Source organism: Labrus bergylta, chromosome 6, assembly GCF_963930695.1.
Source record: "Labrus bergylta chromosome 6, fLabBer1.1, whole genome shotgun sequence".
NCBI classification, from domain to species: Eukaryota; Metazoa; Chordata; class Actinopteri; order Labriformes; family Labridae; genus Labrus; species Labrus bergylta.
Genome location: NC_089200.1, coordinates 28499398 through 28527085, shown reverse-complemented (window position 1 = coordinate 28527085; position 27688 = coordinate 28499398). Strand labels below are relative to the sequence as shown.

The 27688-nt window shown below is 38.8% G+C and overlaps 2 protein-coding genes across 2 annotated transcripts in view; one reads left to right on the top strand and one right to left on the bottom strand.

Moving 5' to 3' along the window:
- Nucleotides 1–18628, top strand: part of nme7 (NME/NM23 family member 7) — a 25593-nt gene extending 6965 nt beyond the window's left edge. The window contains exons 8-12 of the mRNA XM_020631255.3: nt 4325–4389; nt 4909–4977; nt 5209–5310; nt 17836–17943; nt 18495–18628. Of these exons, the coding sequence (XP_020486911.2) occupies nt 4325–4389; nt 4909–4977; nt 5209–5310; nt 17836–17943; nt 18495–18527 (377 nt within the window). The 3' untranslated portion in view covers nt 18528–18628. The remainder of the gene's footprint in view (nt 1–4324; nt 4390–4908; nt 4978–5208; nt 5311–17835; nt 17944–18494) is intronic.
- Nucleotides 18559–27688, bottom strand: atp1b1a (ATPase Na+/K+ transporting subunit beta 1a). The gene is made up of 6 exons (XM_065956113.1): nt 27443–27688; nt 23226–23354; nt 21675–21834; nt 21278–21458; nt 20061–20144; nt 18559–19932 (listed from the first exon to the last, which is right to left on the bottom strand). Exons 1-6 carry the CDS (start codon nt 27534–27536, stop codon nt 19675–19677), a joined length of 906 nt encoding a protein of 301 aa, XP_065812185.1. The 5' UTR covers nt 27537–27688; the 3' UTR covers nt 18559–19674.

The window sequence follows — 27688 nt, the reverse complement described above, 5'->3', positions numbered from 1 at the left end:
ACATTATTTAGGTCAGGATTGAACCCAGGCCACACGCTTCAAGGGACAACAGCCTCTGTATATGGGGCGTACGGACTAACCACTTGACCACTGCCGCCCCTATCCAACCTTTTTTATATACATAAGGCCTGCCAAAGCCTTACATGTTGCTAGATTTGTTATGACATTACAGACATTTTTAATTGAGACATTATCGCTGGCAAATGAGTTTACAAGGGGACATCAGAAAGGAAGCAACATGATTAAAATGACTCAGCAGAAAAAGGTCCATTAATACAAGTAGTACTTTTTTTTGTCCCCACTTGTTAAACCATCGTCATGGCAAGAAATTCTGACATTTTGTTAAAAGAACTAATATCAGAGGTAGATGTGTGAGGACCCATCTTTTATAACTTTTTATCACACCTTAAAGAAATAAAGCTGTCATTAATGTTTTTACGGCTCAGCTTTTTCCTGCAATAACAAGTTAAACTGTCTGCCGTGAGAATGCTCTATGAGAGAAGAACCGTTGAAAAAACAACAACCTTGGTTCAGACATGTTTTGATTTGCTGCAGGGCAAAATAGAGCAACTGTGGACTAACAATCAGCTGCGGAATCAAAGTCCTCCCAAACCTAAACGCATTTTTATGAATGTTTTGATAACTGCTAGTAGTTATGGGTGTGGGTTATCATTCATTCTTTACACTGCAGCAGAGGTGTTGTCATTTTATTTTGTACCTCAAATTCTCTCTCGTGACTTCTCAACTTGTGTCTTCCTTTGCTGTTTAACAGTTATGCTGCATGTGGATTCATAGAGCTGTTTTTTTTAGTTCTCCCGTAATTCTGTTTTTTATTCTCTTATAAAAATCAAATAAATATTTAAACATTTCTACAGAAGGTTATAGCTGAGTTTTTATGGCCACACACAAAGTCAGCCCACAGATTTCTCTGTGCTCTCTCTCTCTGGTCTAACAGATACGTAATATGTATTTGCTTGCAACACATATCCTTTCAAACAGGTTGTGCTTTTTACAAGGGCTGTAAGGAAATATCTGTACACTTTAGTATTGCAATATTGTGTTTCATTATACTGTATCCATTCTAAAAAAATCTTGATACATTTGATTTTTTCAGGCATATATTCCTTTGCTCAAACTGCACAGTACAGTATATACTGTATAAAACCTACTAGTGTTGTTGTCAAGAAGACCACAATAACCAAGACCAAGACATTTAAGGGTCCAAACCGAGTCAAGACCAAGACCAAGACCATGCATATCACTGAAAAATCATCATCTTGTGTTTAGGGGCCGTGTCATTCATTTAGACAGTCACACCAGAAAGGTTGCAGCTGTAACCAGGGAATAAAACTCAAACTACATATGAATTGACGTCATTCGTTCTTTTAAAAAGGGATGTTTTTATTCTAGTTACAGTGATGATGTGGTCAGTGGTGGTCTTGATCGTCTTGATTTAAAATCTAGAGTCGTTTCTGAAACTGATCAGAAAGTTAAATTTTTTTAGGATTGAAAATGACAAGGACTGTGATACATTTCAGTGTTTCCCCTAGGTTTACAGCTTTGGGGGGGGCGGGCCGCCCCCCGAATATAATGGTAGGGGAAACACTGCATTTGATAGAGAAATCACTGTTCTAATTGCCCTAAAATGTTTTTTTTTCACCTTTTATGCAATATGATATTGTATTAGTATACTATAGGTTATCATAAAGGAGAGTCTTGCTTATACGCAGCAGTACTCTCTACAATATTATTACATTTTTTATGAAAACTTTCTTAACACAATTACTGCAGAGGTAAAGAGATGGTGTTTTATTTAACAAAATGTCACCTAAGTCCTGCTGAACACAATGGATTTCTGATTCCATTTAGGGTGATAAACTAGTCGTGTTTTATGTCAACAATTACTTGTTTGATCAGTTAGTCACAAGTTGCATGCGTTTTGAGTGTCTGGCCTCCGGGCATACATCTGCCAGACTCAGTTCATTGTCAGTCCACTTTGAAATAATAGTCTTAAAGAAAGTCCAACTACAAACTAAAAAGGTTACATAAAACTAAAAACAAGGATGACATGTCCGTGTTTGCATTTTTTTTTTATTTATGCCTGATTACAAGGATGTTAATTTGTATAGTTTAAAGGGTCAGTGATTGCTCTTATTATAGTTCTGTCTCTGTTTTGATGTGACATCAGAATATTTGTCTTTATACATGAAGTGGTTTGGCCAACAGAGCCTCGACTGGAAATGTCAGTCAGTCCAAGCTGGCTTTGATTTCCATTAAGGATCACTTATGAGGCCAAATTATGCTGCAGCTACGTGTTCAGGGCACAGCCAATCACAGAGATGACAAAGGACGTTGTGACTGAAAATCCACACAGACATGACTGGAATAGAGAAGCTTCTGTTGCCAGGCACCCAGAATAGGATCTCCTAGCAACAGCACCAGCTGCTTTTGGGAGCTGTGTTGAGTGTGTACCTATCCTAGGCAGACTGCAGCCTGGGGAGGTCACAGAGGACTCAGGAGGTGGTTACTTACCTAATGCATGAACAAATGAGCTGAGACGGAACTATTACACGAATAAGAGATGAATCATGACTTGCTATGACACCATATTGAACAGCACCATTTTCCTCAGCATTATTTAGAATAAAGGGAGAATGTAGACCAGTCGTGTCCCGCCTGGCAAGTACACGACGGGCTGCTTTTATCAGGATAGCAGACTGAGATTATGAGACTGGCGCCCTCTTTCAATTACATGTGTCTCCAGCAGTCTGACCTTCACTGTCACTGGAGCACCTTCGTCATTGTGTCTACCATTTCTACAATAATGTACGGCCACAGTGACGAGAGGTGCAGCTCTGTATATCGCTCTCTGAAGTGTTGATTGTGTGGTAAAATATAATGTCTCCTCTCCTCTAATAGGCGGGACAAGCGTAAGACAATCCCACTGTTCTCTCGCCAAGGGAGATACTACAATCTGAGGTCATTGTAACATTTGATAAAGTTTGTCACAATAGGAACACATTCAGTGATAATATCTCTAGTTATTAAATATTAATAAGAGATGTGTGTTATTGCTGTGATCTTGTGACTCCAGCTACAGAAATGATTAGGTCATTGTCACATTGGAGAATGTAATGATGCACGGGCTAGTACTAGTGCTCGACTGAAATATCACTTTGCTGATTTTATGGGCTGGTTTGTGCCTATCACAGATATATTGGTATAAAGGTTGTCAAAATGTGCTATACTTCGATGCTCTTATTTACCATATGTACCACACAGCTCTGTTATTTTATTATTTTAAAAGATATTTATTAAACAATACATCTGTTGGGACACCTGTGGACTAGCGGTTGGTGTGCGCCCCATGTACAGAGGCTTAGACCTCGAGAGCGGGCCGCCCAGGTTCAAATCTGACCTGTGGTTCCTTTCCCACATGTCATTCCCCAAACTATCTCAATCTCTAGGTTTCTGACATCGACTGTCCTAAAATAAAGTCATAAAAAGCCCAGAAATTAAATCTTAATTATTTTTTTTAATCTATTAGATAAGATAGGCGTAGGAAAGGAATTTATTAATCAAAAATTAAGGGAAACTCCTGCACAGTCTGTACCAAGTCGTTAAAATGTTTTGTGCAATTCAGACAATGTGCAATGTGTTTGCTTGCAATTTTTAATGAACAAAAAAAAAAAAATATATATATTTGGTGCAGAGGACTTATTTGTTTGTTGCCGTGGTATCATAACAGGCATTGATATTTTATATCTGAACTTTTATATAAAATTGGTTAACAATTTATAATAAGTGTAGACTTTACAATAAAGTGGAGATTTCCTCTTTGTTTCAAACCTGAAGTAAAAGCGCAAGTTCTTTACACCTGCATTCCTTCGAATGACCAGCAGGGGGTGCATCCACTGTTTGGAAAAAATAAGTTACTTGGGACCATATGGGAAAATAATCCTACTTAGTAACATGGTTATTACCATGGTTAACATTTTCTGAAAAGTCATTATGTAAACAATGATAGCACTAAAAATAGACTATATAGCAGGTTATGCTTTGGGATGTGCGCTTTAAAACTCATGTGACATATTCTTTAACTGCGTTATTTGTTAAAGATAGCAGCTATTTAAGCTTCTATTGGTGGTCATGTTGGTGAAAGAAAACAGAAATCCTTATTATTGGCCATCATACCAGTTAAACTATATTTACCTGCTCTTAGATCAGTCTTGATCTTACATATATGTGTGCAATGTAAATGGTTAATCTGTGATAAATTAGCTCTAAAACAACCCACAGCTGATCGTCATTCATGTGTTCACAGGACTAGCTGGGAAGATCCTGAACTCCATATCTGCTGCTGGATTTGAAATTTCCGCCCTGCAGATGGTAACATTTTACCCTTTTTCTTTTGTTGTTCAAAATCTACATTAATAATAATAATTAATAATAATATATGATATATTAATGAAACATTTTAATGAGTGAGCTCATATGCCTGTATATATATCAAGGTTTTACTCATGTAACTAATATGAGCAATGTATCCAATCTGTCCTCCTTATTGAAGAGTGAGCTTCACAGCTGCAGACAGTGACCTCTTACAATCCATTTGTTTGCCACATGAGATGTGATGCATTCTGGGTAATAGGACAAAAATCAATCAGTGGGGGTCTCATCACTTTAACCACATGCAGACTGTGATGTTCATTTATACAAATACAATAAGTGCATTCATGCTGTGCCTCTGTTTAGATTAAATGAATTCATATCCTTATATGTTAGTATATTAGTTATTAATTTTGTCATGGATTTGTTGCCATAATTCAGAGCAGATAGATTATGTGAACAGTTTCAGTTTGACTTGAAGGAAACCTGTATTTAATCACATATATTTCTTTCACACAGTTCAACGTTGACCGGGCAAATGCAGAGGAGTTCTATGAGGTCTACAAAGGTGTCGTCACAGAGTATCCTGTGAGTATAAACACACCGTTGTTGTACCATCATAGCAGGTACCTGTATCAAAGCTCTGTCAGGTTGTTACTTTAGCTGATAAGAACACAAACACTGCCTAATCTTTTGTTAACATCGAGGAAAGTATCAGAACCTCACAGATTATGTTCACAAGCAGGGGTTTGGAGATGAGTTGTTGTGTATTTACATTATCAGTTGAATTCTTTATTGAAGTTTGGTCTCTCCCTGCAGAATATGGTGACTGAGCTGTGTTCTGGACCCTGCATGGTTCTGGAGATCACTGGCACTGACGCACCGAAGACATTCAGAGATTTCTGTGGGCCTATAGATCCAGTGAGTCAAAGATATAAAATACTTTCATTATTATCCACAATATATTTTATACATAAAGCCTATCAAACAAGAAAAATGCCAATGTTTAATGCAGTTGAAAATCAATCCATTATCTGAAAATGATTATGCATCCATCATTCTCCAGTTTAACAAATGCCAAAGAAAAGTTTGGAGAAATGCCATTTTCTTCTGTAAAAATAAGAATATAAGATAACACATCAAACTCGAAAATACAACAAAACAGGGCTTAAAAAAGGAACATGTTTGTAGTCATATTATATTATACAAGATGAATAAAAAATATAAATAAATCAACTTATAATACAGTTCTTAATGAATACCTTAGAAAACTCCATGAACGTACCAGGACTCTTGAATCACTTACACATGTAATGAACTCAACATCGTCGAACACGGACTATAGTGAGAGCTATCATTATAACTATTAATGTTCGTCACTGCAGAGAAATGTTGGAATCTAACACATGAAAAGTGAGGACCTATGTTGTTGTGAATTACTCAAAGATCCTCTAAGAATGTGTTTAATATTTTTGACTTTATCTTATTTAAAACCGCTTTAACTTTGAGTTATTTCATTGTTTCGCCAAAAGATTGACAAAGGGGATTAAATCAAATCCTAATTCAATTCAGTGAGTTGATATTTTGCTGAAGAAACTCAAAAAAAGGTGTCTGGGTTGTTCTATATGTGGCTTACTACTAAGAGTGTGTTAAAGATGTCTTTACAGGAAGTGATGGGCAACTCCAATTTGTGTGTGTAGGATTTCAAGGACACTAGTTATATGCTGTGCAACAAGGGCTCCACATCCTGAGAGTTATTCTAATATTTGGACCAACACATTTTTTCTTGCACTCTAAAAATTAATTGTTGTGTGCCCTGCAGTTAGTAGTTATCAGTAGTTTTTTATGTTTCGAGCAAAGTGGATACAGTTTCCATTTGAAATCATACCACTTCATATTTACCGTGAAGTTAATTAGGATGACTGAACAGATTATCTTGCCAAACACGTATTTCGACTGAGAAGGAAAGAAATCACAAGTTGGCCTTGTTTGGAATAAGGTATAATTTTAGTGGAGCTGTTAACATGGAATAATACTTAAAGAATACTTCATACTTATTTCTGTTTAAATGCTGGATGAATGAATGAAATAACCAATCACCCTGCCCCCTCAGGTATAAAAGTGACTTCTCCCTACTTAGTTCTTTAAGAACATTTTAAAGGTCACATATTATGCAAACTATACTTTACCATGTTTTATAAACACTAATATGTGTTCCCAGTCGGTCTACAAACCCCCCAATCCTGAGAAAAGTCCATCCTCTATGTCTTTTGCCTCCATTTTTCACAAAATGTGTGCCCAAACAGGCTGCAGGAGGTTTTCCTTTCGTGGCGTCACAAAGGGCAGTAACCCCTCCTCCAAGTTAGTGACACTCCCACAGCTAGGTGTTTGTTCTGCCCCCTGCCTTCTCACTGTAAACAATAGGGCATGGAGCAAGAAAGGCAGAGCAACCCTGGCTCTTCCAGCGAGGGGTTGTGGTCAGACACAGCTCATTTACATTTAAAGGTACAGACACAGAAACAGCCTGTTCTGAGGAGAGCTGAAATAGAGGGGTTTATAGACATGATCAAATACAGGATCGGAGTGGATTTATAACTAGAAACTTCCTGCTCATGTTTTGAGACTTATTTAAACTGGTTGAAAGGGAGGATATGTGACCTTAAAGGATTTATGTTTTTACTTTTACTCAAGTACATTCATAGACTTACTTCTACTTTAAGTGAAAATTAATCAGAGTAATTGTCCTTCCTCTTGTACCCCTGGTTTGAAGCTATGTGTGGACATGGAGCCAGTGCAGCAAGTTTTGTAGCTCTCTCTCTGTCTTCTCTGTTTCCTACATAAACCTTCTGAGTTGAGTTTTTACGATGTGATCTCAGCCTGGGATCCATCTGCTGAGTGAAAAGTCATTAAACCTGGCAGCTAGAGCCTGGGGGACTGACTGAGGAGACCTTTATTTTTAATATAAACTGACCTCAATATTTGGCTTCCAGCTGTGATTGGTCCAAATCACTTTAAAAGTAAATCACACCTGTTGTTCTTAAAGAACTCTAAAGCAGATAAGATGCTTTTGGGATGAACTGGATGATAATGTTTTAGCCGTTTATGAGTGTATATTGGAAAGATTTTGTGGCTCAATCGACTTGGTAAGGGTAAGCCCATGAAATAAACTTCAGTGTGTATCTGTGTGTGAGATGTGTGTGTGAGATGTGGGTGCTATGGAACTAGTGCTGCAGGGCTTAGCTGGTGCGTGATGTGAAATCTAATCGCTGTTTAGTTTCCATAAAAATGAGACTTTACAATTCTTTTAGTTCAGCTATTCCTGACTTATAGCTGTGAATCTATTTTAAAATATCTCAGCTTTTTTTGTTTTGCATCATGTTCCTTTTACTAAAGCAATTGTTTTTCATGCTTTCTGCCAATCAATCCTCTGCCAACGTTTAACTGTGTTTGCAGCCCCAGAGGAGGAAACGCTGTTAGTTAAATGACTAATGGTTTCCACGTCACATGACACTACCAGAGCTCACTGACGCCAAAATAATTTAGCCTTTTCAGCCGCACTCTGTTGTTGTATAAGATACATTGTGTTACTGTTACTTCCCCAGATCTGCCTCTGGTTTGACAGAAAAGTCAATTTGTGCACATGATTGTGTGATGGTTTCCTCTTTTTGTTAGTCTTTCTAGCACACTTTAGTTTTCTGAAATCAACTTGAATGGAATAGAAATTAAAAAAAAAATAGATTAGAAGGAATTGCAATAGTTTTATTTTAATGTTCGTTATAATGACATGTTTTATGTGTTAGTTTATTCTAGATTATTCAGTTGGCTTGGGTGTCATATCAAAGGTATCATTATTGTATTCCACAATCATTAAATCCACACAGTTTATTCTGTTCAGTTCTCATATTTATTACATTTCAGGATGCTGTGAATGGGATTTTTTTTTATGATTAACAATTTTACTGCATTTTTATTTTATTTTTTACATTCAAGCATATACAAAGTTTAAGTTGTGAGATTGCCTCACTGCATAAAAATAATAATAATTAAGAGATGCTACTAGCATGACAAAATACAAATGTCCCATTCTTTGGCACACTCATGTTGATGCTCTGTGCTGTGCAGTGCTCTTCTAATTTGCAATATTTGTAACTTAATACTTTTGAGAGATTTACTTACCATAGAAAGAAAAGTGCATCTTTTATCCCAGTCAAACTCTATCATTGCTGTCTAATTTGCATAAAAACTCCAACAAATTTGTAAGAACCAGACATTTTTAAGAGCATTGAAAAGAAACATGAATGCAAAACAAAATATTCCTCTTCTGATTCATATTATCTTCTTACACCTTCCACTCATACCAACAGCTTCACTTCATTTATTATACTTTTACAGTTCTCAAGGTTTTCACCTTAATTTCTGTGTTTTAGCCTCCCCTTAAAGTGCCAACAAGAAAAGAAAAAAAGTTAAAATCTTCCTGCTCTCATTTATGTTCATTTTTTCTTGTATAAATCACTAATGATAAACATTTATCTTTTGTGTAAAAAATACAAAAAGGATTAAAAGATCCCCCGCCCTTTTTTTTCTCGTGTCACTGGAAACTGAGGCTTTTACTTTATTCTCAGCAATTTGACTTTATTCACAATATTTTCACTTTATTCACAAAGTTCCCAAAAAACTGTACTGGATTATGGCTTTTGTGCATGTTTCCTCTTTTTTTCCAGACATTCCAAGGTTTTGGGATTTAATCGCTTCAAAAAAAGCCATATTTAGAAAATCTTCCTCCTCATATTTTTCTTCTCATGCCGGGTCCTAACACTCTTCCTCAGCTGAAGCTGCTCTTATTAGTGTTCATCCTTTTTTTTCTCCATCAAAGCCTCTGTGACCTCTTTGATTGCTTCAGACTTCAGTGACTAAATGGGAAGTCAATACATTTCATCACACCCTGACCTCAGATTCACCTCAGTGTTGTCTGACAAATAACCTAAACAGCACCCACTCTTCAGTGCAGATCAGCTCGTTTGACACTTGACATAAATGAAAAGTCACAGCAGCACTGATACATCACAGATTAAATGTCTTAGATCAGTCAGTGTTTGGGGGTTGTTGATAAGTTGGCAGGCAGTGAGTGTGTGACTGTAACATTGTGCCGAGTACAAAAGTACAGCACATTTTGAGAGTGTAAAGAAATTCCAGACGTCATCAGGCCGACAGAGTGGACTGGACAAACACAGACTGTATGAAGAGTTCAGAAAAATCTATTAATAGTTAAAGGCCAGTTATATGTGGTAAGAGGGTATTGATTAATTCCAGTTGACCGGATACTAATCCATAAACAACATAGATCTGTGTGTATAAACACATGACTGTACGGCTGGATCCAGTCACTTCAATCACACTTAATCATATTAGACACTTTGGACTTCTTTAACTAGGCGTCATATATCTGTCCATAAAGCGTCCTCATACATTCACACCTCTGCACCCTCAGCTGCCTCGCATTGCTCTCACTCAGTCATGAGATTATGCTCTGTCTTGTGACGTGTCCTGATATCAGAGCGGACATACACATCGGCCGTCTGTCAGTCAGTCCTGACCACTGACAGCCATAACTCTCTCTCTCTACCCTCTAACTCAGTGTTTTAGGATTTTATGAGGGTGTCACGATCCTCCTAATCCTTGATGCAGTTTGACTTTTGATTTTACGGTTGTGATTCAAATGCTTTTAAAATCTATTTTTAATTGAATCCATTGAATTGAAAACTAATGTTGTCACTTTAATATAAATGACCATCGTTTCACAATGCCAGATAGTAAAACTTTTAAACTGAGGTATGATACGAGGAAAAATTGAATTATATTGATCTTTGTTTTGGTATCACAACAACAAAAACCAAAAATGGAAGTCTTAGGCACCCATTATTGGTTCATTTCTTGTTTTTAATTATCAAAAATTGCAAGGAAACTTATGCACACTGTCTAAGTTGCACAGAAAAGTTGACAACATTGAAATGTATTTGTGCAATTAAGGCAGTGTTTTCTTTATTTCACTCGCAGCAGCTTTTGTTAAAAATAAATACCGGTAATATATTAGTGAAGATCTTCCATTTTTTAAATGTTACTTTTCAATACTATCGATCATAAATTAACCGAGATTTTGTCATTTTTCATTTTGTGGTATCAAAAGTATCCAAATATTGAACATTTGACACTTCATTTGGTAGGGGACATTATTATTCTGTTTATTTCTCATGAAGCGTGTTTATCATATACATTACTGTGCCAACATACGGCAGAAGGCTCCTCTTCAGTCAAATCAAGAAACAAGTTTGAAACCAAACAACAGACTGTAGATAGATACTTTATTGATCCCGATTTAAATTTCCCTCGGGATCACTAAAGTATCTATCTATCTGTCTATCTATCTATCTATGTAGTTAATGCTGATACAATTCAGTTTTTTTATTGGATTAGGTTTTGGGTGTGTTTACAATGAGTGAAGAAAATGTGTCACGTTGTGGTTGTACACCAGTTTGTGCCACAGCCTTTTCTGTTCGACACTGTTCCCCTTCGATATTAACAACCAGTCACCAGTTTACAATGCAGTATGGTTGGATCAATTCAAACAAGAATATGAATAATATACCAATTTATTATCAGCTTGTGTACTAATATTATCTTAGACGAGATAAAGGTCAAAACATGAACTTTGATTTTCCAGCTTTGTTATGTCTGGCAGTGACCGAAGTGTACCCATAATGCAGCTGCAGGCTACATGTAAGACCTGTTATACAAAATGTTTTTGTTTTCCTTTGGACATGAACAAATAGGCACGGCTGGAGTGAAGACAATTTATTAACATTTTCCACACAGAAAAATCATTCTGACAAAGTTTCTATATCAGATTGTTACACCTTTATTACTTCCCCTTTAAATGAGCAGGCTAATAAATGACTGCTGCCCCTTTGCTACACATCAGCACTGTGTGGTGGTCACAACATGCTGTGTAGCCCCACTTTGTCTTAAAATAGAAGATGAGTGGAAGAGATGATCAAACGGGCCAGAGAGTCTGGTTACACAAGGCTAAGACACTCTCCATGCATCATGCTGGTTAAAAATACGCTCCTGCGATTGATTTTTGACCCGTCTGTGTAATGCTTTTGTGGAGAAAGATATCAGCTGTCCCACATGGTCACAAAGCTAAATTTAGTTCACTGTAGTCCCATCAAAACACTCATCTGAGCAGAAGAGAAATGAAGCTGGATGTACCATTGCACTTAGTTAAGGTGCTTTTTAAGACCTTAAAGTTTGCTGATGAAACCTAATGACAAAGGTTTTGATGAGACATTAAAGTTGTTCCTACCAACCAGTGTAAAAGGACACTACAAGAAAAATGACTACTGTCAAAGAAACTATGAATCATTTCACAGTCCTTTAATTTTTTTGTCTAATTGGAAAACTTGATATACAAAACTTGGCGTTATTCAAAGCTGGATTTATTCTTATCTTGTTATCTTTATGTGAAGTAAGATCAAAGGCCACATGTGAAAGACAGTAGTAGCAGTAGTTGTACTAGTGGCAGTAATAAAACAATAAAACAATAAAATGCAAGATGTTTTAGGAGGTTTAGAGGAGGTCTAGGACACTACACATCTATGTCATTAATAACAAGGCACTACCAGCTGTTTGTACATCATCAACTTTTTCATAGTTAGCTAGTTAGCTTTGGTTTGTTTGGTTTATTTGGAACAAGTTTTATAAAAGACGAGTGATAAATTCAACACCAAAGACCTTAAAGAAATGATATTCTCAAAAGTATCCCATTTGCTGAAGTGTTGACAGAAAATCTTTTGTTGCATAGTGGTGGTTCAGAATGAAAACTTGCAATACGATTCTTAGCTGTGCTTTGTGTTTGCTGATTGGTAACATTGTTATGCCTTCATGAAGCCGATGCAGAAGTACAAAAGACTGCACTTTGTCAAGTAGCAACTTGCCCTGGAAGTCTCGTTAACAACAATATTGAAATACTCATTTTTACAGCAAACATTTTTAAAGCTTTGTACAAACAATGATTTTGGTCTGAGTAGCTAGTATGTGTTTGTCTGATCTGACTGCAGGCAGCCATGTTGTAGCTGTTTGCAAGGATGCTGTCAGGAAAGGCGGGGGCTGGGACGCAGGTGCAGACCCAGGGGTGTCTCAAAGTTATCCCAGAAGGATAACCACAAAATCGCAACAGCAATAGATTGGAAAGGGGAGAATAAACAATGAAACTGAAACTTTAATGAAATAATGCACTGAAAATGATTAACTAAACCACTGCTGCCAAGCAAAATTGTCCAGGAGACCCAGAAAACACAAAACGAAAAGCAAAGGCTGCCAGGGAGACCTTTGATAACACAAAAGACTGGAGTCACAACAAACTCTCCAGCACCCCAAGTTAAACACTGTGAAACAGGCAATTGACATCAAATACACACAAAGTTCTGAGTTGGTGTTTATAGATACACCGACAACTTGAGAAGCCACAGGGAGAACCTCTCAGTACCTCTGAAGGTAAGATAATGAGTCAGCACAGAGCACTGGAGACTCATGGTATAGGAAAACTCCCCACACCTGGGCTTAATCAAAGCCAATCAGAGACACACACACCTGACTGCAGTGACTAGATTCTCTCACCACTCTCACGGAGCAGAAAGAGTGAGTGCCCTCACAGAGGCCTAAGGCCCGCCTCGACTCTACCTCTTTTAGTGCTTTCACGCTGGCACACAACTCTTTTGTGTTTTGTAGATAAAGAAACGAGTACGATCTTTCACCTTCTCTTTTGTAAAATGTCTTGCGATAACATTTGTTATGAATTGGTGCTATACAAATAAAGATTGATTGAACTCACTAAGCTGAGCTGCATGTTGGAACACAAACTGCCAAAGTTTTCACCTGCCTGCCCGCTAGTATTTTTCCGCATGAAGTCAGAGTGAGCTGACCTTTTCTAATTCTCTAGAATTTTTTTGGGGAGTGCATGTGTGAAAATGGCTTTTGTCTGTTACTAGTTTGACCTATAGTTAGTTTGAGACAGCATTTTCAATTTGGCAACAGCTATTTTTTGGCTTGAAAACATGCAATCATGCAAAATGTGCAATCTTAAGAAACCACTGGGTGAGGTCACTTAAGGTGTATTCACACCTGAGATGTTTGATCTTTTTGAAACTCTGGCGCGCTTTGTCAGATAGTTGGTTTGTTCTGAGTTAGTAATGTGTGAATGCTCAAACAAACTCTGGTGCGAACCAAAAACCAAACTCTGGTCCGCTTGAAAATGGGGGTCTACATTCACTTCCTAGTGCACCAGAATCCAGTTTCAGGTAGGAGAGAACCAAAAAGCATGGTATAATGGTAGGGGAAACACTGCATTGCTAACAATACCAGCCTTCTGTCCTCCTTACAGGTGAATGTCGACATGCCTTTGCTAAATGTGATTACTCTATTGCTCTGGTCGATACGCCAGTATTTTCTTTTTGCCTGAGTGTTACACAGCAGACATATAACTTTATCTCCATTTTATAGTTTAAATTCTGCTAAACTGTCTACTGTCCTCTTCTTTACTTTGAGGTCATAGTGCAGCACAAGGCCGGATGGCAGACACCACTCCGAATCAGTCAATCAGAACAGTCATGAAGAAAGAGCACAGCAGGAGTCCTAAAATGGCCGCTAAGTTGTGACGTTATCATAGTCAGTATGTTGTTTTCTAGAGTGAAATCGCCATGAGCAGAGAGCAGCGGATTGTTTATTTGTCTCGTTCGTCATGGGACTGACGCCAACATTGGTAGAGAAAGCAAACTACAGAAAGATTAACTTACTGATGATAAAAGAATTCTTTGCTCTCTGTAACTGCATTAGTTCCTCCTGAGTGACCTGCTGTCAGAGTTTAATTTGATTTTAATGAGTCCCACAGCGAGCTGGACTGATGTTCGTGTAATGAATGTTTGGCTTCTGTGGACTGTAACGGCCGGGGCAGAGCGACCTGCTGGCAATCCTGACCATCCAGAAATCAAAAAGTCTCACGTCTGGTCCTTCATGCACCGCCGATCATCCAAATGTTCTGTAGTGAAGGAGACACTGGAGCGAGTTATTTTACTGTGGAGAACATTTTGTTATCATTTTATAGCAAAAACCTTTATTTCCAAAGCTCAAATCCCTCCGGTCTGTATGATATCAGAAGACAAGCTAATGTTGCTCTAACCACATACCAACATACAAATTATATTTAGTGTACATGTACATGCTGGAGAAGGGGAAACTGCACAAGCTGTTTTAAGATTTATTTTTGGGCTTTTGTGCCTTTAATGGAGATAGGACAGTGGACAGAGTCAGAAACCAGGGAGAGAGAGTGGGGAACGACATGCGGGAAGGGGGCCACAGGCGGAATGTGAACCCAGGCCGCCTGCTTGAGATGACAGTCTCAGTGCATGGGGCGCACGCCCTAACCACTGCGCCACCAGCGTGCCCCCACAAGCTGTTTTAAATACCAATCATAACTTTTAAGTATACTAAATTTGATGTTAAAAAAAAAGCTTTTGATACAATTTCTGATTGATGAAAAACTCCCAAATATGTATTTATTCTGCATTCTGCAAAGTCTTGACAACAGTGCTGCTAGGTGGCATCAACATGGATGTCCAAGTAATGTTACTGAAGTGATAAAACAGCCAATAGGGATAAACAAGCTTGCGCTCAAGTTACATATTGCAGGAAATGAAACACCATAATTAAACTGATAAGAATATCAGCTCTCTTTATCAGTTCTCTAATTACAAATAATTTAAGTTTCCTGCAAAAACAATCTCCCAGAGACCTCTTTGTTTTTTGGAAAGAAAATCTCAGTTTGAAGGCAGCATTGTTATGAAGCTTTACTATAAATTCCCCAAAATGTGGCTCTTACTCAACTAGTACTTCTGCATTATTATCTATCTATTTATATTATCTGGAAGTATTTTTTATATATTTGTAGTGAAGAGGCACTGTATGTCAGTCTTTTTCAAAGTATAACCATTTTGGATTAAAACATAATAATAATTCAAGAAAGTCAGTTAACAAAACCTGTGATAAATATTCATTCCATTTGGCTTACAAGTGAAACTAGTCTAAATGAATTCTCCTTACATAGCCGCCCTTCGCTAAGTTCATCTTCAAAATATAATTTCCAGCATCCTTGAACATTGCAACAACTGTTTTTCTTTCATGACCGATTGAACATTGCAACACTGCAATCATTTGAACTAGGAGACTTGTTTCTATAAGCTGTTTGTTTCAACAGACAATGAACGTGTTGGAGGATAAGGTTAGGCTGGTTGACGACCTTGAAAACTTGTTCCTGCCTTTTGTGTTACACTCTCATAAACCACTGGAGGATAAAGAAGTTGTCATAGAAAATGTTTTCCTGCTGTTAGACAGAAAATGTGACACCAAACAAACCTCAGGAGCTTTTATGTGATTGTATTTGTAACATGGTAAATGTTTGACAAAAATATGCAGACAGGTTTCAGGTTCAGTGATCAGTTGTTGTCTCTAAACCTAAATAAAGTTTAAAAAAATACCTTAGAAAGTGTTTACAAAATCCCCCCAACTGCCCAAAATATGACTTCAGTACTTCATGTCCTGTAGTGTGTGCTATCTTTTCAAGTTAGCGGTAGTCATGGTGAGGTAATTTCTGACAATCTGCCCCTCCCCCGGTGGCCGACCCTGTGGGAGGGTTGCATTTCCTGGAGGTACCGAGCACTGAAGGGCGAGAAAGCCCGTGTGTGACCTTGGGAGTGTCTGATGTAGAAAGAAAATAGATAGACACTCATGATAAAAGGACTTCCTGGGAAAAAAAGGCAAGAAAAGGAGAACTTAGTGTCTCTATGATTCATATGTTGTCTACAGTGCTGAGAAGATGGCACACATTTTTACTTTTTCCTTTGAGCCGTTACTTTTTCCTAAATTCTCCATAAATGATTTTTTTGATTACGGCTCGTTGACAGAAAATAAGAAAAATAAGGTTCACATGAGTTAGGATTTTAAATAGTTTTGAGCCTTATAGTTTGGTAGATTAAAGAATAGATTGTAGTTCAGGTACACAAACTTATTTAACTTCATATTCACTGTTTTAGGGTGTTGTTGTTTTTTAATCTGTCTGTGGTAAAATGTCCTTATATACAGATCAAACTATCATATGTATTAAACATTTGAGTGAAAGTTTTCTAAATAGGTTAGGATTTGGATTTGTATAAAAGCATCATTACTGTGCAGTCTTAGCAAAGGAAGTATAATTTGCCTTTATTAGTAAAAAAAAAAAGAAATCATCAAACGTAAGTAATGCAAATATAATTGTTTCTCCAAATAATTGTTGATGACCTAAGCAGATATTCATCCATACATTTTATGTTGTTCTGTTTCCCTGCAATAATTTTGAATATTTCGGTTGTACTCTTGAGTTCCTGATTTATTTTTCGTTATCACGGGGTATCGTCGCTGGTTTCCTGTGGTTACAAGTTCATTTCAGAAATCAACTTGTTATAACAGGAAAACCAGGGGTGTTAACCTAAAACAAGGTATGTTGAGAAATGAATTGATCACAGGTTCATTCATTGAATTATGTACTGATGCCTGTCTGCTTAGGTCTTCCATAAATGATCACAAAACATAAAGTGAAATAAACTATTCTAAAATATAAATTCTATTCTCATGCACTTCATGATTACTAAGAGTAATATACTCAAATAAAAGAAGCAAGCTACAAAGCAACATGGTACCGTATCATATATGTTATTTTAAAACGGCAGCTGTGTCTCTGTGGTAGAGTCGGTGGTCTCTCAACCAGAGTCAGGGTTCGATCCCCAGTTCCTGCAGTCTCATGCTCATGTGACACAGAACCCCAAATCGCTCGAGAATGTGTTTAAGTGATTAATTAAAACTGATGGGCACTTTATATAGCAGCCTCTGACATCAGGGTGTGAATGTGGTGTGAGTGTGTAGGTGTGACCTGCAGTGTAAAAGCGCTTTGAATAGTCAGAAGACTTAAAAAGCACTTTACAAGCTTTAAGTACATTTCTCTAAAATAGTATTTTACTAATTTAAGAGCTGCACTGAGCTGAGTTACACTATACATGCTGTAGTAACTCTATCAGTGCTGTTGCTGTATTAAGAGCCTGTGCTGTGGTTAATATTTCTTTAATCGGACATTTTAAATATTAAGCAATGTTAAAGTTGCGTTCTTTTTGACCAATTCAGTGACCAACAAGGGCTGCTGAGTGTCAGTCACATCCCTCACAGGGTCACATGTCCAGCTGCTGTGTAATCACTTAGAGCAGGATGTTCAGTTTCACATAGGAACCTGACTTTAGGAAAGAAAATGTTTCATGTTTTTTTTCCTCTAATGCTGACTTGACTCTTGTGATTTTTTTTTTTAATCTACAGGAAATTTCACGACACCTCCGTCCTAACACTCTGCGAGCTCTGTATGGCAAAGATAAAGTGAAGAACGCAGTCCACTGTACAGACCTCCCTGAAGACAGTGTTCTGGAGGTGGGTGGTGTTTGTCACTGACACACTGTTCTCTCCATGTAGCGTACAACACACCCACATTAATTCATCTGTGTAGCTCCTCTGATCTTACAAATAGGTTTCCTCATTGTCTTCCTCTCCATGCATAAATAACTACCTTATACTCAGCCAAGAACAAAACCCCCGACTCTGTGAAGCTGGTCTTTAGTCGAGTCTCATGACTCCGCTCTGTGGGCCGCGGCAAACCTTAGCTCACACTGGGTTTTCAGGAGAACAAGAAGGGCAGAGGAATTTGAAACAAAACCATTGTTTTACCAGGGAGTGGGTCTGACCCATCGAGCGTCATTGTTCAGGAAAACTCCTGATCTGTTTGCTGGACAAATGCCTCCTTGTTAAACATTAGCCTGTGACTGACTGAGCTGCCATTTTCCCAAGACTGGGACACAGTGGCTAATAATGGGCTTGTGCAGGGGAGAATTTACACTTTGAACTTTAACAATGCCATTATTCTGATATCAGAGAGGACATTGATTTAAATTAGCAGGCATTTAAACAGATTTTTCTTCCCACAGGTGCAGTATTTCTTCAAGATTCTGGACGGGTGAATGCAAAGGAGAAAACACGTTACTCAAAGACTTCACAGTTGTCTCATTTGTCTGTTTATTGTTTCAGCCTTATGCAGATTAAATAAAGTGACAAGAGCAGACTCCTGACAAGTGTTTTGATCTTCAACATTGAATTAAGTATTTTTCACACCAACTAAACATCTTATTACACGGGATACTGCATTGCCTCTGATAATATTCTTTAACTCTTTTTGACCAGCGACTTTGGTATTGGATTCATAACATTAAACTTTGAAAAAAAAAATGTACAACTGCATAAATATAAAATTCTTCCACCATGAAAATGGCTAAAACATTCAATAGTAAGTAGCATCACATTATGTGATGTCTCCAGCAAAAACAGATTTCAAAGCACTGAGTTGCCACTGTTTCCATGGAGGTGACAGTCGTCTAGGCTGGACCCACAAAGCTCTACACTAGGAATTAAGAATGAACAGATGTATCAAACAGAAATGTCATCAAACCATATCCTACAGCTATGGTGAACAACAAAGAAAAGGTGAACAAATGTATCCTTCCACAACTCGGGAAAAAAAGAAACACACAGGAAAAAAACTAAAAGAGTTTATGGAGCGCAGTCATTTACTCAGACATAGGCCTTAAAGGTTCAGAGTACCATGCTAGTATTTCAGTTAGTCGTAGCACATTAACACACACTCCACACACTCACATAAACTAACACACACCTGCACACAGACACGGAGCACACACACCTTGGACCACTAAAGCTGACATAAGACAGGAGAGGTTACAACAGAACTAGACTACAGCACTGGACACTCCAAAAATATATAGAGAGCACATTAGGATGAAACACTGGGGACAGAAACACAGCTCGCTACACGTCAGTAGTGGAATTGCGGTTTTACAGTAATAGATGAACACACCCCATGGCTCAAGGAATATTTTCATGTACAGTAGAATAAATATTTGCTATTGCTACTCTTGTTTTTTTTACATTCTAACCCTCGACAAACACACAGAAAAGCTAGTGTAAAGCACACAGATTAAGTGTAGGTCCTGTATATTATGAATGTTCAAAGACTAGTGGTGTTTATCTGAACTCTTATTTCTCTCTACATTTGATTTGTTTCAAAATGAAGAGTAATGCGCATCAAGGCTGAGGTCACGAGCTGATAGTGAACTTAACGTCAAATCGTCCTTGGTAGCGGTCTTTCTCGCTGTAATCTATGTTTGCTCCGTAAACTTTGCACTCAATACGGAGCTCCTGGTCCAGGGTGAGGTTGGTGAACTGGATGGCCACCAGAGGCTGCAGGTACTGAGGGTGGAGCGCTTTGCCATAGTACGGGTAGTACTGGAGAGGGAAGCCTTCACCCATGCCAAAGTACTTGATCTCGCCAATCTTGCCTTCGTCCTCCTCTCTCTGTAAAAACCAAAGATGAAATCAGATTAAAATCTTCCCTTTTTAATCGCATTAATACCACAGAACATCCACCAGTGTAACATTCTTGAATAATACATCATGGTTTGTTGCTGTCAAGCCAAACTTACCTTATTTTTGCAGTGGATGGGGATCAGATTGGGCAGAAGTTTTCCCTGCAGAGACTCCGGAAGTGACTGATTGCTAGAAGGAGCCTGAAAAGAGACGGAGAGATAATGACGATCAACATCTTGATTTATTTTGTTTGTGAGGTTTCATAGTGACTGGCAGTGCAGGACCAGATTCCAGGTTTTGGTGTCCATTAGAATCAATAATGGATGGAAGAGAGGTCAGAATTGGTCTGGAGTTGTCATATTTTCATGACATTAGGACATCTTTGAGGCCCTTGTTGTAGTTGGATGTGAGCCAGCTTACAGGTTTGAATTATTTGTAAATACACTGCTTCTTTTTTGCTAAACATGAATGGGCAAGATACCAGCTGATGACGAACACATATTGGGGCATTGCTTTAAAACAGTGAATGATCACTTTTGCTGCTACTTCAAAGTACTCCCTTGTAAGTAACCAAACTAGTACAGCGTACAGTCTGTATGGAGAACCGTTTGTGTTATGCAAATTTAGCCTGGAGCTGCAAGCCTCCAACAGACATCAGGAGCAGACTACAGACACCTGGCAAGCTCACTTTTTACAACTCAACTGTTTTAAAAAATGTCAACTTGTTGTTCACAACCGGTTACTGAAAATGACCAGACTAACATCTTATCCTTTTCTTTTCTGTTGTGCTGGCAACACCTGTACACTGATTGATAACAGCGCTCCTTTAAAAAGTGATCATGTTAATAAACTGTGGTTTTAAAATGACAATTCCACACAGACTTCTTGTTGTTCATGTTCATTGTATTCTATGTTTGTGATGCCTGGTTTATGGCTGTGTGATGAGGCTGGTTGAAGTTGTCGGTAGGAGCTCTGTATCGAGTGTATTTGTGCTGCTTATTATTACGAGGCTGTGTCTCCATTTTTATAACGGGTTAATCAAACAAAGAGCTCCTTCAATGATCCTGACAGATTTATGATCAGATTTGAGAAATGTAGATTGCAGTTTGCTTCACAATGATCGTCACAAGGGGCAAGATATTACATTCCTGGTTTAAATCAAATCTTTGGAAATCTTTCACATATTGTCTTTCTATTACCGCTGTATCCTTTTTCTTGAATATTGAAGCTCCACTGGTTTAATAGCTATGATTTACAGTGTGATAAGTGTGCCTTTATCAGTGTGAGCACTACCATAACAAGCTACAGTGTTGTAAATGTGCGGTAAAACTACCTTTGGTCTGAAGTTGACGATCCTGTTGAGCTTGACGATGATACAAGGCTTCCCATCTTTGAAGCCGTATGTGGGATCGCTGTCTCCTGAGCAGCTGCCCAGCAGATTGCGGTTGAAGCGGCACGCATTTCTCACTTCTGGTTTGCCTTCCAAAGGTCCACGATCCTTGTATGACTGAGGACTGTCTGCAAGCGGTACAAAAGACAGACGTTAGACCCTTACACTGTATATGACTGGAACAATAAATACACACAGAGCAACACATTTCTTACTGGTATGAACATAAAATGATGAGGAGATCCACAGCTGTAAAATTCAGTGATTAAAACAAGATGTATTTTTTATGGCAACAGTTGATACCCATCAGAGAGTATGACTGAGCATGATTGGCGTATACTTGCCTCCACAGTTTTCAAATTTCAGCTGCTCCAACTGAAGTTCTACATCATATGGCTTAAGGAATTCGGTCAAGCTGCTGACATACTTCGCATAGGACTTCTCATCAGACTTAGTGTAACGAATTTCAGATTTGTCAGAGCGAGGGGTGTGTGATAGACCTAAAACACACAAAATAGATTTTTTTAAGAATAACAACATAAAGGAGAAAACATTGATTTAAGACAGGCTTAGAAAGAAAAAAGTATAAATCTGCTCTGTAGTTGTGAAGAGGAATGTGTGACAGAAGCTGCTCTGTAGATCATGTGAGCCATTCTCTGTCTCTGCTCTATTATCTTAGGGCTACACACAATGTAGGGTCTTGGGGATTTCCTCTGATGGTCTCTGTCAGCTCTTTATAGCAGTAATTTTCCACAGACCTTGTGCACAAGGCCTCAGTGAGGCGTGGCATGAAGAGAGAGTGAGATGGGTAAGAGGAGTGAAACGGAAACATGACATTTTATTAACCATTCCTTGGCCTCACTGTGGGATCTGTTTAATCCTTGCTGTACTTATGAGCAACACTCGAGGCATTTGTGTAACAAGGACAGAGGACTAACATGTAGTCATTTGAATTTCAGTGGTGGCTTGTGAAAGTTAACCAATCCCCTGCCCCCACCCATGCACTCTCACGTGTGTCTCTTTCACAATGGAAACTTTTAGCCCCAGAGTGAGAGGCGGGCTCGAGCTCTGAAAAAAAAAAAAAAAAAAACAGGCAACTGCTGCCTGCTTCCTTTATCTTGACACTACTGGAAACTCACTTAAGCTCAAAGCGCGGCGCACTTCTTCCTCTTGCCAGACGTACTCTTTGATTGTACACAGTCGTGGACGTCTGTCAGACAAACAGGCAGTAAAAACTATCCCGTGTACATGAAGCCGGTCGTTTACAATGGCTGCTAAAAATACCGCCAAGGCTAGAAGAGCATGTGCTGTGCAAACAAGTACTGGCACAACAAGTCGAGGCCCGGCATTTCAAATCTGCACTGTCTCGGAGCTTTGTAGGAAATTTGTGAAACGCTCACAGTGTGACTGTGGCACTGTTTGATGTTTTCAAAAGATTATAGATTAGAATTTTTTCCCCAAGAGAACTAGCTTAGAGGCCTCTGAGCTGGGACAAATCTTTCTTTTCCTACAACCTGAGGCTGCCATACATTCATACATGCATTTGTATGTAAACATGTCAGCTGTTACACATTCCCAGCGCACATTTCAATCATAATGAGTGGAGTGTATGTAGGCTACAGTCCCCACGTAGCCTCAGGGGGGAAACATTGACTGGCTCAGAGGAGTGAAGGACAAAATGGCTGAACCTTTCTAAGGTCAGAAAGACTTCTGACAGAGAAGCTGCATAAAGGCACACCCCAAGAGAGTCAGCTTTAAGTACAAAAACCACAGACAGACACATTGTCAATTTAAAACAAAACTGCTGTCACTTAAGACTTCAGAGCTAATTACAGCTTCATTACAGTATTTCATTAGAAACAGTACAAATGAAGAAGTTGGATTGAAATACCTGGGGGGGCGACTCTGTCCTGATAGGTGGGCTTGTAGTTACTTATTGTGAGCAGCAGAGCCTGAATGGTCCCAACGAAAATTCCAGCCAAGCATCCGTAGAATATCACGTAGAAAGCGAGGATTTTAACTGTAGGGGAGATGGTGCATTAAGATCATTAATCATGTCAAATAAACACAACTGGCACAAGAAACTCAAAGATGAATGCATTAATCAACCAGTAGTTTGATGATTAAAATGTTCAGTCATTCATGAAAAAAAATCTTTTAGATTATCTTCTCAGATGTTGAGAGAATATACAGCTTTCCTCAGCTTTATGATATATCAGAGTGTTATTACACTTTTGCCCAGGCTGTCAGAGAGGGAAATTCATATTGACATTTAATAATTGTTTTAAAAACAATTGAAATATCATTGTATCTAACAGCTGAAAAAAAAAGAGTCCTTCTTCAACGACCAGACACACAAAAAAACAAAAAGTTCTTTTTGGGACATGTTTTGATGAATAAGGTAAGAGCATGATTGTCTTGGAAAAATGATCTGATAATTATAGCTTAAAAAAATGGTCAGCATGTATCACTAAATTGTTAGCATCTAATGACAGAAAAAAAATTAATGAGCCAAGAAAAACATTTGGAAATTCATTCAATGGATCATCCATAACACGACTTCCACTCGATCTTTTTGTTTTCTCATCATGGGAGCAATTTCAGTTCAATCATGAGTCCCCCCCCCCCCCAAAAAAATAATTTACAAATGAATCCAATTAGGCAGCAGTAGGGGGACCGCGGTTCCTGTTCAACAGCATGAGTCACTGGTGGTTCCTATCAGCGCAGCAGTCTCCTCTCACGCAGACCCTTCCCCCGCCAAGTGGACAATTTCAACAGGTTCTCCGTGAAAACACTGTGCTCTCTCAGCTGAACAACAAGGTCTCACTTTGTCTTTCTTTGCCTTTATTCATGGTGATTTGTGGACAGAAACTTGCACTTTGCATTTCTCGTTTGCCTCTTTTCAGTCAAGTAAAGCAACAAAGAGATCAAACCAAAACCTAGAAGTAGATTTCCAGTTGTTCCTGTTTGGATATAGCTATACAAAAGTGAACCTTGACTACAACTCTGATATTCAAATGTGTGGGGATTGAGATTCAAGTTTCTCCAGAAACATCATTGAGGCTTGAATGAGGTTATAGTCCCTACTTATATTATGCTCCTAGCAGCTAAAGAAGGCCTCTATTAAAGCACCTCTGGCAGAACTCAGAATATTTCGTCTACAAACATTTTTTGTTAATTGATGAGAGGGGCTTAAATCTGCATCATTTTTGTTACTTTTAAAGGAAATCAAATGTTAAGAGCACAAAGTCTTGAAAGCATAGAAAAAGACCTAAACTCTATTCTTCTATCCCCGGCTTCTTAGACCCCTTCAATGTTTGTCTCATCGAGGCACAAGATGCTGGATTCTCTTTATATCAAAGTCGAACCGTAACAGCCATCTTCTGGCAACATATTGTTTCTTATTTTTGGGTTACTGAACACTGGTACGCAGCCAGCTCATTTTCATCATCAGTGTGCCTGTTCCTGAAGTATTTGTCGTTGTGGCACCTTCCCAAAATGTCTTCCCACTGTCAGTTGTACATCTAAAATCGACCACGGTGAAACCAGTTGGGTGGGTTGACAACAGGTTCAACCCTAAAGCCTTATCTCCTGCAACAGACTATACACTGAGAAGTCTGCCCATCCCTGTGCCTTGTGTTACCCTGATACTGTGAGTTTCTACATTTTAAACACTACAGTCTGTTCCAAGAGCACCAACTTCCCCTTATTTTACACTTAGAGGCTGATGCAAGCATTTCAGTCATCACTGTGCATACATGTGGTCCCACAGCAACAAGACATGAGCACAAACACAGACATCGTAATAATAATACATCTGACTAAAAATGTAATCTATACACTCTACACGCTGTAAACAGTCTTGTTAACAAGCAAGCTATTGTTGAATGAGTTGCCATGTCACATCTGTGTGATACACCTGTTGAGGGGGAAACTGTAACTGTACACTTGATGAGATGTGAAGGATTACAATCCTGTGGTGATTTCCTAAGAAGGCATCCAAGAAATAGAAATGTTGCAACCACAACCTGCCATGCTGGCGGGTGAAATTTGCAAGAAAGATTTGCATTTTTTTTTCTCATGGCTGTAGGAACGTCAGAGTGCGAAACCACTGTTTCCTTTAGTTGCCCTGTGACTTTTCACTCAAGTGTTAACATTTCGTCTTATCTGTTTTAAAGCCAAACAGGACCTGTGAGGGCCTCTTTAAAAAGAGTGACTAATTAACCAATTGTAACGAATACAGAGGAAGGAATGGGCATTAATGTTGTGTGAGTGCAGGAGGGTGATTTAAGTACACGGCCCTAATTCTGTAGCCAGAGACATGCCAGAACTCAACAAGTGTTGCCCAGAAATGTAAATAGCACAGAGTGCGGCCTGCTGCTGGTGAAAGGCAGAGTTTGAATGGAGAGAGAGCACCTCCCCCACCACACTGCTGCAGCATGTTGTGAAGGGGGCCGTCACCACGTTCACACCTCACTGATGTCTCTCCACTTCTGACGTTTTTATTGAAGCCTCGTCAACCAGCTCTGCGGTACTTTTTCAGCCTTGAACGCCGAAAACGAACACAGAGAGACACTGAAACTGAAACCCAACATTTCCTGTATTTCCAACGACTAGATACATAGTTCAGTTCAAACACCGCCCTGTTTTATAAATGAACGTTTTGATATAGCTTGTGCTGAGCGATAGAGAGAGAGAGAGAGAAAGATGGTTTCTGAAACTCAAGGGCACAGACAGACCTGTTGCTCTCTTTTAGTTAGTGCGACATCACTCTACCTCACGACGAAGAGCAACAGGAAGCCAGTCGACCGAATAGATACTTAATAACAGTACAACCACATAACTGTCCACATTAATACACTATTAACACGTTTTGATGTAAAAAAATAAATAAATGAGGATCTAAAAGTAGGTTACGAGCAAGTTCGCTGAAAACTCGCTACTGGTACAACTAGCTATGATGGCGACATGTCTGTGATTTTCCAGTCGGACAATTTTCCATGAAAGAACAGTCAATTTGTGCTTTCGTTAATCTTTTCAGGAATGAGCACTGCAAAACTGGCACCAAATGTCTCGTCTCTTTCGGGGGGAAAAAGACTGTAGAAAGAGAGAGAGAGAGAGAGAGAGAGGGCGGCTCTTGAGACATGTGAGTCGTGATCTGCTCCCAGCACCATGTTGTGTCTGCTGGCCCAACCCGGCACACAGGAGGAAGAAAAAACACGCCGTTTCTAATGTGTAAAACGCTTTACTGAGCTTAATTGGTCCTGTATAATGGTGTCCAGTTATCCAATCAAACCAACACCCACTGCTGACCGTATTAGGAGAGCATTCCCCCGTCTTAAAGTATTGAAAACAGTGGTAAAACGATTAGATACATTAATCTTGGGTTTGTAGAGCAAACCCGGGTCTGTACCCATTCACAGGAGAGAGGGATTAGCCATTCAAGGTAATTAGTGAGAGGAATAAAATGTTCTCTTGTTTTTCCACAAGGCTTAAACACAGAATAGAGGCGGAAACAAAAACTCTACTTCCACCATTTGGTGTACCAGTGGAAAGTCCTGGCCCACCACACTCTGTCCTTCAGGATGACCTTTTCATAAAGGACGTTTATTAATGAAATGGGCTACGCCTTAGGTTATGATTTCCTATTGCATTGTTTAAACCATAACACTAATAGGCTAATTAAAATGTAAAAATGTGCAGCACATAACAGTCGCGCCAACTGTGGAGGAGCATTAATGTAGACTATAGAGCGAGTTAATTATTATTTTAATTATTATAATAAGCCTTTTTTTGTACTACATTCGACCAGTAACATGTATATATAAGTCTAAGTTGGAGAGATAGACATTTTCCCTTTCAAGCAGATGAGTTAATTCTGATTTGAACACACAGCCTCCTCCATTGAAAAACCAAGTCACGACGCAGCATGTCAGAGACACCGAGATCTAACAGGTGCTGTCTGTAACCTACAGGCAGGAATTCAGAAGGATGGAAAAAAGAAAAGGAGAAATATCCAGTGAGAGTATTTCCACTGTGTCAGCTTCACATGCTGACTTTTATCTGATTAATGAAGAGTATATCGTCGAGTTAGTTCCGTCTACTTACACCAACTGCTGCCTGTTCGTCCTAGAAACTCCTTCTTCTCTGAATTCCACACAAATGTCTTCCATCCTCCGTCGCTTTCTTTATTTCCGGACATATTAAACTCCCCGATAGATCCCCCTTTCTTTCGGGTTTTTGGTCTTGATTTAGCGGGTTCGTTTAAGCTGTGAACTGTCCCTCTCAGGAAAAGCGAAAGGACAGTTTCGTACCCGACTCCACCAATTGTACCAACACAATTTATCTCTCAGG

Coding starts and splice junctions, on each gene's coding strand:
- atp1b1a (XM_065956113.1), bottom strand. CDS start 27,536: ATGTCCGGAAATAAAGAAAGCGACGGAGGATGGAAGACATTTGTGTGG. Junction 21,835..23,225: donor GGACAGAGTCGCCCCCCCAG/GTATTTCAATCC, acceptor TGTGTGTTTTAG/GTCTATCACACACCCCTCGC. Junction 20,145..21,277: donor TCGTCAACTTCAGACCAAAG/GTAGTTTTACCG, acceptor GTCTCTTTTCAG/GCTCCTTCTAGCAATCAGTC.